This window comes from Cryptomeria japonica, chromosome 7 (genome assembly GCF_030272615.1).
Source record: "Cryptomeria japonica chromosome 7, Sugi_1.0, whole genome shotgun sequence".
In the NCBI taxonomy this organism is placed as follows: domain Eukaryota; kingdom Viridiplantae; phylum Streptophyta; class Pinopsida; order Cupressales; family Cupressaceae; genus Cryptomeria; species Cryptomeria japonica.
The window spans coordinates 438,521,398-438,537,397 of record NC_081411.1 but is presented as its reverse complement, the minus strand read 5'-3'; the positions used below and the strand labels follow the sequence as shown (position 1 = coordinate 438,537,397).

General features: G+C 39.5%; 1 protein-coding gene across 1 annotated transcript; it reads right to left on the bottom strand.

The window, feature by feature from the left end:
• Window positions 1-13,833: 13,833 nt before the first annotated feature.
• On the bottom strand, window positions 13,834-15,770 carry LOC131857129 (cytochrome P450 750A1-like). The gene is made up of 2 exons (XM_059209251.1): window positions 14,786-15,770; window positions 13,834-14,683 (listed from the first exon to the last, which is right to left on the bottom strand). The coding sequence occupies exons 1-2, from the start codon at window positions 15,719-15,721 to the stop codon at window positions 14,063-14,065; spliced, it is 1,557 nt and encodes a 518-aa protein (XP_059065234.1). The 5' UTR covers window positions 15,722-15,770; the 3' UTR covers window positions 13,834-14,062.
• Between the last annotated feature and the right edge of the window lie 230 nt (window positions 15,771-16,000).

Below are 16,000 nucleotides of genomic sequence, written 5' to 3'. Positions count from 1 at the left end.
TAGTGATTCATCAAGTATATAGATGTGAATAGAGGGGTGCAATTGGAGATAACCTCTAGTGAGGGATGTGAAGATAAAGGGTTTTATGTGAAGAAATTAACTCTAGTATTTAAGAGTACAAAAATAAATGATTAATGTGATATATTGAAGTTTCTATCAATGCAAATCAACTTTGAATAGTCTATCATAGTATGCATTTAACCTCTTTAATTCAAATGTATTTCTTTAAATATTTTATTTTTGATTAAGGTAAATGGGTTTTATAGGGACCCAAAACCCAAAATTTTTACAACAAATTGGAGAATAAGCATCAAAGCATAGAACCAACAACAAAAGCTAAACCATCTTGGGCCAAGCCCGCAAAACAACCTAAAACACAAAATAGACTAAAACCAGAATAAACAAAGACCTATTGAGAAGAATGCAACAGATCTATATTCTTCTGAATAACTTTCTTGTTGATAATCTCCAACTTATCTATGATAAATCTAGAGTTGCCTTGCTCCAGTTTCTTGCTCTTGGTATGGCTACACGGACTTGTCATAGTATGGCAACGAGAAATTTGACCACCTGCACCCTGCACTTTCTTTTCTTGCTTGGAGTCTGAAGGAGTCACACTCGCAATGGGATCAACGCTATAATCCGCAATTATATAATTGACCCTCATCAAACCTTCAAAACTATTATTCATGGCGGCCTTGCTAATCTCTACTAGATTTTTCAAACTTCTTTTAATTTCTTCCAAGCTAACATCCAGATTACATATTCTTCTTTCATGATTTGATTTCATCTTGTCCACGCCCTCACTAACTTTTTGGGTTAACTGGAGGAGTTTCTCCATACTACTTTGTCCAGGGTTGTCCGTTAAATTATCCACAACACCCTTTATACCCTCTTTTAACACTTCAATCTCCATGCCCATCTTCCAGAGACAATGCAATTGACTGTTGGCCACAAAGGAAATGTATTTATCCAAATCTGAGTCAATGACAACCCTCCTGTAGCGTCCTAAAATTGCGACACTTGCAATTTCGACTGCATTTCGGTCTTCACGATGGCGACGCAACACGCAACCTGAATAAAGACCCCAAACTTGCTCACGACACTGAAAACTGCATTTTTCAAGCACCCTGGCCTGAACCTCCTTGCACCCTGCTGTCCCGGGAGGTGGGACCAGAGCACCCAGCGCCCTAGTCCTGAGCCCAGCGCCCTGGTCCCTCAGGACCAGGGCGCCCAGCGCCCTGGTCCCTGGGTCCTATTTTGGGCCCGGTCTCCTAAGGGGCTCGGGTCTTTTTGATTGCAATTTGGAAATATACTTCCCTGGTCGGCCTAAGGTCGGGAAAATCAGTCTATCAGCCCTAATTGACAAGTATATAAACTACATTTTTCTCTCTCATTTGAGATGAAGAGAATATGTGTACAAAGCGTGGAAACTATAATCAAGCATTCAAGCATTCAAGCAATTGATCATTCCAAGTCTCCATTCAAGGCTAAGTGTTGCATTCAAGACAAGGATTCAACCATTGAAGAGGAGATCACTTATTACATGCTACATACTACAACACACAACATCTAAACCTTTGCACATAAGGATACAAACATCCTTAGAACAAGGTATTAGTACTTGTTTTACATTACAGTCATTTACATTTACAGCACTTGCTCATTTCTTGGTTAATTCCAAAACCGGGGTTTGACCTAAAGGCAAACCTCTAATCCCTAACCCCCCAATCGTCTTCGCTTTTCTGTGTGTAGGTTGCAGGTACACGGCTGAGATTGAAGATCTGGAATCCTTGTGCAGAGATAAACAGATCCCCCTTCGTTTCGCGGATTTTTTGGAGGACCATGGCGCCGGGCGCCATCGTCCCGACAACTTTTGCTCAAATTTGCAGGACAGCGCCGTATCGACATTTTACTGCTAATTCCAAGTCTGCAGCTTCATCCTATAACCTAAACTCAGTTTATAAGCGAATCTTTATGACTTTCTATGCATCCTTAGCTTAATTTCCTTAATCAACATTCTTTACAAAAGAGGGTAGCTTTGCTTTCCAAACCCTTGAAATTCATTTAGCATCCAATCTTACATTGTGTGGGATTGGATCTTATGAGTTTCAACCCCTCTTTTGAATGTAAAGTCTTCCCCCTAAGTGAAAACCCATCGAATCCTAGCGAACCTCCCTTCTCTCTCCTCGGAGTTAGAAGAGGGGAGACCAACTAGGGTTCGACCGCGATTTTCCGCTTTACATTTTTGGTGAACCCAACGTGAACATCCTTTCTGATTTTTCATGCTTAGATCTGAAAAAAAAAAATTGATTACATTTCCATGTTTGATCTTTTGCAAAATTTTAGAGGTGCTTGCATAAAAACCCTAAAATTTCTTTTTAATAATTGAACTTGTGAAATGCTTAATTGTTAATGCTTGCTTCAGATCTGCCTTTCTATTACAAATTATCAATTCATATTTGTGCTTTAATTTTGAAAATTAAGTGGTTAAGTGTCAAAACCCTAATTTTTGAAACCCTCTTAATTCAACCTTTGTTTGACAATTTGACCGATCAAAACATCTCCAAATCAGCTGTAACTTTGGATTCTGCAATAAAATCACAATATCTTTCATCCCTGAAAATTTGGAAAAAAGTTGCGAGGACCGTGTTGCACTCCGAGCGCCATCGTCTCCGACATTTTTTCCAAAATTTCGGGAGCGAGATCTTGCTGTATTTTCCTGCTAAAATCCAGAATTTTGGCTGATTTTATCAATTTTAACACTTTCAAAATTACAGTCAAAGTTGGTCTTGTGATTGCTTGGTTTAAGGCTCCTAATCATTCAAAAATTATCGAAACTGAAATTTTGTGTCAAAATTGTGTTCTTACTGTCTTAGATCTGAAAATTGTATTTGCATTCATTCGAAATTTCAGTGCTTTATTCAAATTCTTGCATTTTGTGACTTTTGAAATTAAGTGCCTAATTACAACAACTTTGATTTCCGCTTTCAAAATTGAATTTAGCGTGAAATTGAGTCAATTTTTAAATTTCAAAATTTGCACTGCTTTTGACATTCCCTCTAAAATCATAAAATTCAAAATTTCAGTTTCCCTCTCTTTTTCAAAATTCAAATTTTGCATTTTTCGACAATCTTGATAGGGTTCGATTTTGAGATTGCAACTTTAATTTGGCCTATCTACAGATCGTAAAATCCCTCAATTTTTTCAGATTAGCTCTAAAATCATCATACCTTTCATCCTTGCAAATTTCGAAAAAAGTTGCAAGGACCGTGTTGCACTCCGAGCGCCACGGTCCCGAACATTTTTTCCAAAATTTCGGGAGACTGTTGTGATTGCATTTAACAGCTTAAATCTGGAAGATTGGCTAGTTTTACTGAAAATTGCTACCTCTAAAATCAAAATCTTCTCTCTCTCTCTAGTGCATGAGTTTTACAACAATAAGCCCTACTTACACTATTCCCGTTAGACGAAGCCGTAGAATTAAGTCTTTCCGAGGTTTAATTACCGAGGAGATGGAACCTAATTTGAATAGCCTTTTTAACGAGGACATGGGTAATTCCTATAATCCTCCTAATGATGAAGAAGCTCTCCATGAAGTTTCTGTTGAACAACTTTCCAAATTGGATAACCAATTTGATGATTTTCACCAATGGATGTCTCATGAGTATCCCGATAGTCAAGCTCTTCCTTTAATTGAGGGTCTAAAACGTATGCTTCAAAGTGATAAGAATGGAATTGATGTTTTACGTGGTATCACACACATTGTGGATTCGAATGTGATGCCTATGAAGAGTTGTGCTGAATCTTTAGGTTATACACAACCTCCTACACAAGTCAATCATTCTATTCCTTTGACCACTTCTATTGCTAGTTTACCTACCTTTACATCAAACATCATGGCTACCTCTATACAAGACATTCCTCCTATGATCACTAGTCATGGGGGCAATCCTCCTTCTTCAATTAACCCTATTCCTTCATTCAATCCGACTTCTTCATTCATTCCTTCAATAAGTGTTCCTATTACATCTTCATAAATGAACATGACGCAAGGGGGCAATTCATTTAACCATTCCATTCCTCCTTGTAGTGTTCCTCCTATCCAATCATCCCCTATGGTTGACTATCATAGGGTCCCACCACCTTACTCTTTACCTTCTTTCAATAACATCACACCTCCATCTCAATCTAACACACCTAATATGAACTCTTCGACTGAAGCTACCATTAATAATCTTGCACAAACTGTCTCTTCTTTACAGCAACAAATTGCCTCTATGAATCAATCTAAGTTTAGTGTGCCCACATTTGATGTTGCGAGCCCACTTTCTCTTGACATTGTTCGAGCTATTCCTCCTAAGCATGTTGAAATCCCGCATTTGGAGCTTTATAATGGTAAAGGAGATCCTCTAACACATGTTAAGACTTTTCAAACAATTTGTACCAATTTTGCTTATGACCAAAGGTTGCTTGCAAAACTGTTTACTAGAACATTAAGAGACAAAGCCCTACAATGGTATTGCTCGTTGCCTTCTTATTCTATTACTTCTTTCGAACTACTTGCAAATGCTTTCATTCAACAATTTCAAAACAATATAAGTCCTAAAGTTACTTTGATTGATTTAATGCATTGTAAACAAGGTGTTAAAGAAAAAGTGACTGATTTCATTGGTAGATATAAGCATTTGTATGCTCAAATTTCTTTTCCAGTGCCTGACAATGATATTCAAAGAATATTTATTTCTAATTTACAAAAGGATATTCGAGACAAACTTCTGTTTTCTGAGTTTACTTCTTTCCAACAGTTGTGTGCAACTCTTCACAATTATCAACTGACTGTGAGTCAAATGGAACAATCACATCCTATGGCTCCGATTGATAAGGGTGATAGCAGTCAACAACCATTTGGGAAGTTTAAACCGAACAGAGATTCCATCAAATTCAATGAAAACATCATCAACAACAATGTGAATGCAGCATCAGGTGTGCCTCCTATTTCTAAATTTTTCAAGAAAGAAAGAAAGTATACTCCTTTGAATGAATCATTGCATGATATTATGAATAAGTTATTGGGACAAAATGTGCTTACTCTTCCTCCTATAAGACAAATTGATCCTGCAAAGATTACTTCACCTTATTTTGATCACAAATCTTTTTGTCACTTTCATCGTCAGCCTGGTCATGATACTGAAAAATGTTTTTCTTTAAAGGGTAAAATTCAAGATTTGATTGATAATAATACTATCTCTGTTTCTGGAATGAATGATAAAGGCAACACATCTGTAGCTCCTCCTAACCAAAATCTTCAGATTTTTACTGATCCATTACCTTCTCATACCTCTCATACATCTAATGCGATTGAGGCTAATGATTCCTCTTTCTCATCTGATGGTCTTGTGTCTATGACTCCGAATGTGATTAACTTTGTAGAGCAGCAAGAAAACCCTAAAGAACCTTCCATCACATTTGATTCTAGCGAAACCATTAGGGCACCTGATGGTCCTTTATACATAGTTGCAAAAGTCAAGAATATGCCTTGCCGTGGAGTGCTTATTGATCCTTCGTGTATGGTTAATGTTATTACTGAAGAATTTCTTTTTACTTTGCAATTGAATCAAGTGATCTATGACAAAACAGATGTGGTTGTGAAATTATTTGATGCATTTTCTTCTCCTGCGATTGGTTCTATTACATTGCCTATTGAGGTCCATAATAAATCTCTTGATGTGAACTTTGCTATTATTCCTTCTTCCGAACAATTTCGTGTGAAGCTTGGCTATCCTTGGCTATCTTCCATGAAAGCTATTGCTTCTCCTATTCATAAGTGTTTGAAATTTCCCCATAATGGTGAAGTTGTTACTGTCAATCATAGTCTCTTTAAACCAGCTGAAAGAACCTCTAGTGTTCCTATTGATTACTTTTGGCCTAAACAATTCCAATCTCTTCCTCCGCGAAGTGATCATCTTTTTAAATCTTATCAAAAGTGGAAAACAGATATGATCCTATCTCTAAGTGAACCTAGAGCACCTAAACTTGACATTCCTATCATTCTTGAGAAGGAAGTTCTTCCTTTGAAAGATAAAACTAATGTCTTTCCTCAAGAAGATTCCCAACCCATCCCTATGGATGTGACTATGTCTATACCTAATAAATCTTCTAAAAGTAGACCTATACCTCCTCGTCATGATGGACTTGGTCTTCTCCCTAAACCAAAAATTCCTCCTTTGTATGGAGCAGTTCCTCCTACCTTTTATAGAGAGAAGAGACCTTCTTCTTCTCCTATTATCCAGCCTAAGAGACCACAACCTAAACATCCAAGTGATAAGGATGAGAACATTCCTCCTCCTCTATCTTCTACACTTCCTACTAAGACTAGACGAAATCGTTCTGCACGTGAACGCCGACGAAAGCGTCGTCTTAGAGCTCAAGCAGCTGCTTCTCAAAATTTACAATCTCCAAAAACACCTTCAACAAGCATTATTCCATTTTCTCCTCAGCCGGACATTGAGCCTAAATTTCCTAAACATAAGATGCATGATGGTCTTGATCCTGTGCGAGTTAAAGATCCTATTTTTATAAATCTTGATGATGATATAGATGAAAATGTTATGCATGATGGAAATGTTACTCCTCTTGCTTCTGATAGCGAATATGAACTTGTTGATGTTGATAACCATTTATCTAATGAATTTTCTAAAGCACTTATCCTAGCTCCTAGACAAGAACAATGTGGCTTGGAACATGAACATAGCCCTTGTTTGGATCTTGTGATAGCTCCATCTGCTGTGTTGGATGTTCCTCCTCTAGCATGTTCCCTGCCTTCCCGAAACATTGATCAGCAAGATCGGGGGGTAGATGACGTGCTAGACTAGTTACATTAGCATGGCAGATTCTCTCCCCCTCTCTTTTGTTACTTCTTCTATATGTTATTCTCATTCTTCTATTTGTCGTCCTTAGTGTTGTCTACTTGAGGACGATGCAAAGCATTGAGATCTCTTTGGTCTCTCTCATGTTGACTCAAAAGACACATGTGTTCCCTTCTTCTAGGTGACCTTCCTTGATTGGGGAATGAAGAACAATTATGCATACATACATATGATATATATACATGACATATCATACAGCATACTGACCCCGAGGAAAGCGAAGTCACCTCGTGCTTTGTGTTTTGTGTCTATTATCCTTGGGTTTATCTCACACTTGGGGGCTAAATCTTTGCTATAACGTGCTCCTTTTCCTTTCTCATTTCTTATGTGTATCACTACATTAAAACAATCACCCCCGTTGAGGCGTGTGCGATCGCTTTAACGTAGGGGGGCATACACCCTGTCTATCCTTTCAAAGATACTTGAAAATTTCTTGGCAAACTTAGCTTTGTCTTGAAGATTTTTGGTATTTCTTTTGCATGACTCATAGTGAGGGAACCTTACTACTGACAATCATGGTTCTTCCTCGTGATTTTCCCTTTTACTTTGTCAATCGAAGTTGTAAGATCCTTAGCCCACTGGGGGCTTGGTGTATCTTGCCTCCTTGACGTGGTGAAAGTCTTTCAATGTTGTTTCCTTGTACTTTACCGGAAGTATGAGCATACATACTCCCGCTAAAGTGGGGGCTAAATGTAGCGTCCTAAAATTGCGACACTTGCAATTTCGACTGCATTTCGGTCTTCACGATGGCGACACAACATGCAACTTGAATGGAGACCCCAAACTTGCTCACGACACTGAAAACTGCATTTTTCAAGCACCCTGGCCTGAACCTCCTTGCACCCTGCTGTCCCGGGAGGTGGGACCAGAACGCCCAGCGCCCTGGTCCCCAGGACCATGGCGCCCAACGCCCTGGTCCCTGGGTCCTATTTTGGGCCCGGTCTCCTAAGGGGCTCGGGTCTTTTTGATTGCAATTTGGAAATATACTTCCCTGGTCGGCCTAAGGTCGGGAAAATCAGTCTATCAGCCCTAATTGACAAGTATATAAACTACATTTTTCTCTCTCATTTGAGATGAAGAGAATATGTGTACAAAGCGTGGAAACTATACTCAAGCATTCAAGCATTCAAGCAATTGATCATTCCAAGTCTCCATTCAAGGCTAAGTGTTGCATTCAAGACAAGGATTCAACCATTGAAGAGGAGATCACTTATTACATGCTACATACTACAACACACAACATCTAAACCTTTGCACATAAGGATACAAACATCCTTAGAACAAGGTATTAGTACTTGTTTTACATTACAGTCATTTACATTTACAGCACTTGCTCATTTCTTGGTTAATTCCAAAACCGGGGTTTGACCTAAAGGCAAACCCCTAATCCCTAACCCCCCAATCGTCTTCACTTTTCTGTGTGTAGGTTGCAGGTACGCGGCTGAGATTGAAGATCTGGAATCCTTGTGCAGAGACGAACAGATCCCCCTTCGTTTCGCGGATTTTTCGGAGGACCGTGGCGCCGGGCGCCATCGTCCCGACAACTTTTGCTCAAATTTGCAGGACAGCGCCGTATCGACATTTTACTACTAATTCCAGGTCCACAGCTTCATCCTATAACCTAAACTCAGTTTATAAGCGAATCTTTATGACTTTCTATGCATCCTTAGCTTAATTTCCTTAATCAACATTCTTTACAAAAGAGGGTAGCTTTGCTTTCCAAACCCTTGAAATTCATTTAGCATCCAATCTTACATTGTGTGGGATTGGATCTTATGAGTTTCAACCCCTCTTTTGAATGTAAAGTCTTCCCCCTAAGTGAAAACCCATCGAATCCTAGCGAACCTCCCTTCTCTCTCCTCGGAGTTAGAAGAGGGGAGACCAACTAGGGTTCGACCGCGATTTTCCACTTTACACCTCCACTATTTACCAATACCAATGTCTATGGGGATTTTCATACCAATCTCTTGTTCACTATCTTTATTGGCCCTCCCTTTCCAGATTTGGGCTTCTTAGATTTGGGAGAAACAAAATCAGCAAACTTGGTACGCAAATTTTAATATTTGCTAGCGGCCCACCTAGGGTGCTTGTCGCACCTACTACTACCTGTCCCAAGGGTTATATTCTGAATGGAACCCTCCCTAGTAGGAGGACAATACTCAGGGTCGTCAGAAAAGTCTTGACCCTACCATTCCTTGGAAATCCTACTATCTTCCCCTTCCAAATCTGTGTCACAAACCACCTAAACCTCCGGGTTGGAAGAAGAAACATGGGTTTTCAAAATAGGGGATGACTTAAATTCATGGGCTTTGAAATAATCCATAATAAGATGAATAAGGTCCTCATGGAGGATAGGATTATCCATATTCTTTGTATGTTTCTCTAGACTATGACAAAGTGGTAGGAAAAAATGCTCACATACCAGTCATCAAGAGTGATGTATCTTATGATAACCGAGTCTCCACATCAGCCCAAGTTGTCTGAAGATCCTTCTGATTGTAGCCACCATCAGCCATCTTCTGAACCTAGGTAGTCCTCTCCTTCTGCTTGTCGAAGAAAGTGGAGATAGCTTCTTCAGCAGATTTTTGTTCTCTATAAAACTTCCTTCCCTCTATTTGCATACCAGTAATGTCAGTGATAAAATCTTCATCAATCCTAAACTCAACACCATATACTACCTTGAGGATACCATTATCCCAGCCTCTCACAAAATCTTCAATGGCACTCGATGAATTCCCCTTCTACCTTTCCATATACATCACCAGACCCCCATTCGAAATCTCATTCCAAACCTTAGTATTCCTTTTCCAGTTCTCAAAAGAGGTAGGTTCCATCCTATTCTTGTCGCCCCCCATGAAATGTACAATTTTGAAAGTGCAAGAGAACACACCTAGAACCCACAACAACAAACCTAACCAGAAACAAGTGAAGCCTCTAAAATAGCTAGAATTGGGAGCCGTGAAAAACTTCCACCAAGAGATATTATCCCAACGACGTTTTGTCATTATGAATTGGTAATGAGTGGCCGATTAATTTGGCATCCTTTCTAGTCAACTCCCATAGGTTTCTTGGGAAACTTTCCATTTTACCTCCACATAATCTACCCCAAGATTTGCCATATAATTAGCGGGAGCATTTCCTTCCCGATAGGTGTGAGGATCTTTAAAATCATCCAGATTGGCAATCATAAGATAACAATATTTGATCAAATGCTTGATTGTCCAACTTGGCTCCTGGTTTCTATTAATGCATTTGATTATATTCATCGAATCACTCTCCAGCCAAACGCAGTTGATCCCTTCTCTAACCTCCATTTGCAAACCAATGTAGGTCACGTAAGCCTTAGAGTAGTGGTTTGTCTAGGTTCCCAATGGGAGTTCCACCGCGGAGACAAGCTTACCATTATTATCCCTAGAAACTCCCCCATAACCAGTCAACCTAGGGTTACCCTTAGCCACCCCATCAACATTAATTTTAATCCATCTGCTAGGTGGAGGGATCCAAATAACATTACTGTTGGCTTGTCTTATCTTGGCAATCAGAATAGAGATATCCCAATTTAAGTTCCATCTACTGATGATTTCTAAATCTTGCTGAAAGATGTCAATCTGAGGGTCTCCTTTGTGACAAGGACAGGAAGATAAATTTTTTTCCTTAAATACTTTTTTGAATTCTATGAGCCACAACAATAGGTGAGGATTCCCTATCCCTGAAGATCCTATTATTTATTTCCTTCCACATACCCCAAGCAATGTGAGGCATCATGCAGCTCTAGAGTACCCTAAGAAAGGGATTCACTGAGGGGCAAACCCAATGGAACCAGCAATCCCTAATGTGACTCGGCCAAATCCACCACAAATCCCACAATTGAAAGAAAAAATTCCAGACTTCAGCAGCAAAGGAAAAATGAAGGAGGAGGTGATTAGAATTATCTGCATTCTCTTTACATAGGAAACATCTGTTGGGGATCCCCATACCCCTTTTACAAATATTATCAATGGTCAAAACTTTCCCTTGCATAAAAAGCCAGAAAAATATTGATTTTAGGGATCAGGATATTGTTCTAGATACCAAACCAGAAGGGGGTTGGAGAGAGGGTCTTAGTGATCAGAATCGGTCCACAAGAAGGTCTTTTGAATTTTCTCCACACGATCCGCAAATTTAGTCGGGACTTTAAATAAACTCGTGGCATAAACCAAAAGATTCTGCAAGGAAGCTTTGATGAGAAGGAGTTTACCAGCTTGGCGAAGGAGGGCACCTTTCCACCCTGCCAGCTTCTTGTGAAATCTTTCAATAAGATATTTATTCCACTTTTGAATATTGGATTTAACATTGGAAAGTTTCTTAGTAATTTTATACATAGTGGAGCCTTGAATATTAATGTCGAGCACCATTTTGAGACCTTGTCATGAAGCTCAGGGTTAAGGGTCCACATTTTCTCAAATCTAAAGGGTAAATATCTCTTGCCAACAAGGGGTACCATATTCAGAATAATTGGGAAGTGGTCTAATCCAATTCTAGAGAGGGAAGACAAGCTGCAGGAGAAATTCTTTAGCCAACCTGACGAGATTAAACCTTTTATCGAGTTTGACCTGAATAAGGTCTGGACCACTTCTTCTATTACACGAAGTAAACTTATCCCCATTAAGATCCAAATCCAATAAACCAACAACATTGATCATATCAAAAAGATCCTATATGCTCTCCTTAGAAATCATAGCACCACCCATTTTCTCCGTATTAGAGAGAGGAGTATTAAAATTCCCCATCGAAATCCATTTGTCACTCAGAAAAGAGGGTCTATCTTGAATCAAATAATTTCACAAATTTATCTTGGCACTCCTCCCATTGGGGGCATATATATTGGATAAAATTTAGGAAGACCCATCTTTAAGACTAGTGAATCTAGTCACAATATGGTTAGAGAAAGACATAATTGCCATACCTTAAATTTTCTTGGGATCCCAAAGAGTGGCCAAACCACCCCAGCCTCCATCCGCATCAGAGAAATGAACACCACAATCTTTAAAAATGGATAACTTGATTTTCTCAACTCTATTAGAGGGCATTTTCATCTCCTAAATGAGACAAATATTCAACTTATGATCTTTTACCATATTGGATAAGAGGTCATGTTTGTGGGGGTGATTTAGCCCCCTAATATTTCATGATATAATCTTCATTTGATAGGGGAGGGGGGTCCTATCCCCATTTCTTGAAGCATTTTCTAAACTCCATTAGCAATAGCAGCTCTACTTTGCCTTTCTCTGCTTAAATTGTTTGATGCTCTTTCCACCCCTCTTGATTCAAAGCCATAGTCCATCCTTTGTCGATTCTTGTTTGTGAAACCGATAGCCCCCAGAGTTAGGTTGTTGGTAACTAGAGACAACAGACTCCTTCTTCGGTTCCTAGATTTAACTTGGATAAAAGGGTTCAAAATCTCTAAACTAGTCGTAGGGGAATCTTTCTCCGTCTACCCATCCATTTTCCTATTCCATATTGTTGCTCACGTCAATGACCAACTGAATAGGTGGGTCCAAGATCACCTCATTATCCTTTTGAGAAGAATCATCTTTTCTCTCTTGAGGATCAACCCATTGGAGGATAGAATCATTATTTTCCATAAGAATCTCATTCACACTCCCATTTGGGCTAGAATTGTCTGGTAGAGACGAAGGTAGCTCGGGGGAGGAATCTGCAACCTGATTCTATTGCACACCACTAACTTACCCAACAGAAGGAGCCAGTTGATTCTGGATAGTAGCATGTCCTTCAACTTTCTTCTTCCAGTCCTTCTTCAGTTTTAGTTTTGTCAAACATTCTTTCGCCCAGTGACCCACTTTTTTATAGTGAAAGCAAGGAAAAGGAATAGATTCATACTCCATCTTCTACACCCATAACTCATGTTTTGAAGTCAGAGTGATCTCAGATGGTAGATCTATAGCTTGTTTTGGGTTGGCAGACAACCGTGCATAGACCAACCTCTTCTTCGCAACAATCATCGGTTCCACCGAAGGAAGCCCACCGAAGCAAGCTGAAGGCCCACAAAAGTCGTCTCATCCCAATACTCCAAAGGGAGTCCGGGAAGACGGACCCAAATGGGTGCCTCATCCCATTCCCAAACCTTAGGGTTGAGTCCAAGTTCCCATTTCTTCAAGGCAAGGGAGATCTTACCCAACATCCAAGGTCCCCCCACAAGGACAGATCTAAGATCCTCATCACAGACAAAGAAAAGGAGAAAAAACCATTTGCCATAGCCACCACATCTATCTGACCTTTCCCTTTCCATTTCCGGGCTACCCACTCTCTAACCAATTCAATATTAGGGTGAGGACCAACAAACTTCCCAACCAGGACCGACTCCAAGTTTGTCATATTTTTCTCCACAATGTGTGAGTGCTCTACTTTATTAATCCATATGTTAATTGAGGATGTGCTTAAAGTATGTTTACACGAGTCAATTAGTATCAAAACCTTAGGATTTTAGATTTCAAAAGCCTTTGGAAAAATAACTTGTTAAATTATTCATAGAATGACTTTTGATGAGAAGATTCACTTTCACATAGTTTGACTTTAATAAGTTACAATTTAATTTAAAATAAAAACATTCTTAATTTTTTTTATTTTTTTTTCACATATGTGATTCACTCAATTTCCTTTGCTTTTATTACAAGCCAACATCCCTTATTCCATTATGCTTTTTAGTTTCTCTTATTAGAGACTTCGTATTATATCAATCACTAATTATGTCTAGTATATTGTTCGTTTTTCCTTATGAAAATATTTTCTTTTGTAAAATTATAGAAATTGACTTGATTAGAATGAAAATAAAAGAATCTTTCTAAACACAAATCAATCATATATAAAAATTTATCTACATAATTATTTAGATATCTTTTATCTATTGAAATAGAATATTCTATTAAATTACCCAAAAAGATCAAATCGAATAAAAAAATTTCTTTCCAATATCCAATATCACTATAATAAACCTATTATGGAAATAAGGATGATGTTATTATCCTCTTTATTTCTACTATAATGCATCAGATAAATTCCATGACATAAGAAAGTGGCTTGGGAAATAGAAGAGAACAACTAGACAAAGGATGCCGTGGGTGGATATTGCATTTTTAGAGTTTTTTATCTAATTTCAAGGTGGGAACTGCAAAAAGATTCACTTTTCGAGGGATACTTGTTCTAAATGTTTCAGTCATATCCAACAGTGATGGATCTTGATTGCCTTCAAGTTTCCAATTAAAGCAGTGCATGAGTTGAGCCAGAATAAGCTCAGTGTTCCGAGTGGCAAGCAGAGCTCCAGGGCAACCTCTCCTTCCAGCACCAAATGGGAGCATGTTGAAGTCTCGAGCTTTACCATTTAGATTCTTACTCATAAACCTTTCAGGATTGAATGCCAATGGATCTTCCCATATAGCTGGATCTCTTCCTATTGCCCATACATTGACAACAAGCCTTGTTTTGTTAGGTATGTCATAGCCACCAACAGTACAAGCTTTTGTGGATTCATGGGGCAACATGATGGGTCCTGCAGGATATAATCGAAGTGTCTCCTGTACAACGCATTGCAGGTATTCCATATTTACCAAATCACAATCCTTTACCATCCGATCCTTGCCTACGATGGACTGAATTTCTTCTTGCAACTTCTTGGCCATGCGAGGATTTCTTAGCAGTTCACTCATTGCCCATTCCAATGTAATAATCGTTGTTTCAGTTCCACCAAGGAACATGTCCTACAAGAAATGAGTCATACATAAGTGAGAACTAAATGGAATTGAATTGGGGCATAAAGAGACTAAAAGCATTAGAGAGAGGGGAAGAGAGATAAGACATACGAAAATAGATGCCTTGATGTGCTCTCGGGTGACCTTGATGCCATTCTCACCCTCGGGCTCTTCCTTTTCAATATCCAGGAGAACGTCAACCAAGTCCTTGACATGCTTATTTTCCCCTGAATCCAGTACCTTTGCATTGCGCTCCACATGCTGGTCTATTATCTTTCCCACCACTCGATCAAAGAAGTCATGAGCCCTTACCATTCGACGCTTCATGCCTCTCAGCTGGTCAAGCCACTTTCCATAAGGAAAGAAGTCGCCAACATTAAAAGCGCCCACCATACTGGTAACCTCGTTGATCATCATCGTAAGCTCATCCCCGCTCCCAACTAGATCAGAATAAGCTCCAGAGTTGGTGCCCGCAAGAATCCCCCACATAATACCAGAAATCATGGAGGAAATGGCGGCTGTGAGGTTGATAGGGAGTTTGCCATGCATACTCTTGTCCCAGATGGAACGCACGCCCACAGCCGCCTCTTCCTCTCGCACGCAGGCGAAGGAGTCGACTCTCTTGGCACTCAACAATTGCATGACTGTTATTTTTCGCATGTGCCGCCAGTACGGTCCATACGGAGCCAAGCCTGGATCAATCTCCCCATATGCTACATATTTTGCAGCCGCCGATGCCGGCCTGTTTCCAAATGCCACGTCGTGTGTTGTCAAGATCTCCTTCGCCATTTGCGCAGAGGTAACAACGAGGGCAGGAACGGAGCCGAGTCTTATAAACATCAAAGACCCATATTTCTTAGAGAGCTCTGCTAGAGAACGGTGGGGCAGTTCTCCCAGCTCATGGAGATTTCCTATGACAGGCCATCCTAATGGCCCAGGTGGTAATGATAATCTCTTTGCATTTTTATTTCCTCTCTTTGATACCCACCAGAAGAAAACTACTATTAACACTGAGAATCCTATTTCTGCAAATGAAAAGGCGGCCATTTCTGCAATTGAAAGAGCAGAGGAGGTGTTTCAATCTGCTTGGACTCTCTTTTCCTCTTGCTATGTATTTATAGCTCGAATACACCCACCCTTTTCTCTACAATTTCTTTCGTTTGTCAGTTTAGTATGGGAAAGAGGACAAAACGGCATCATGGATAGGTAAAGGTTTAGCTTCTGTTTTGTTGACCAGCGAGACATAGATTCCGATACAAGTGTAAATCCATGGGAAGGAAATGCAAATGCGTGAAAGTCGCGGATGGAGAATGGGCATCTTCTCAT

Coding starts and splice junctions, on each gene's coding strand:
- LOC131857129 (XM_059209251.1), bottom strand. CDS start 15,721: ATGGCCGCCTTTTCATTTGCAGAAATAGGATTCTCAGTGTTAATAGTA. Junction 14,684..14,785: donor ACATCAAGGCATCTATTTTC/GTATGTCTTATC, acceptor CATTTCTTGTAG/GACATGTTCCTTGGTGGAAC.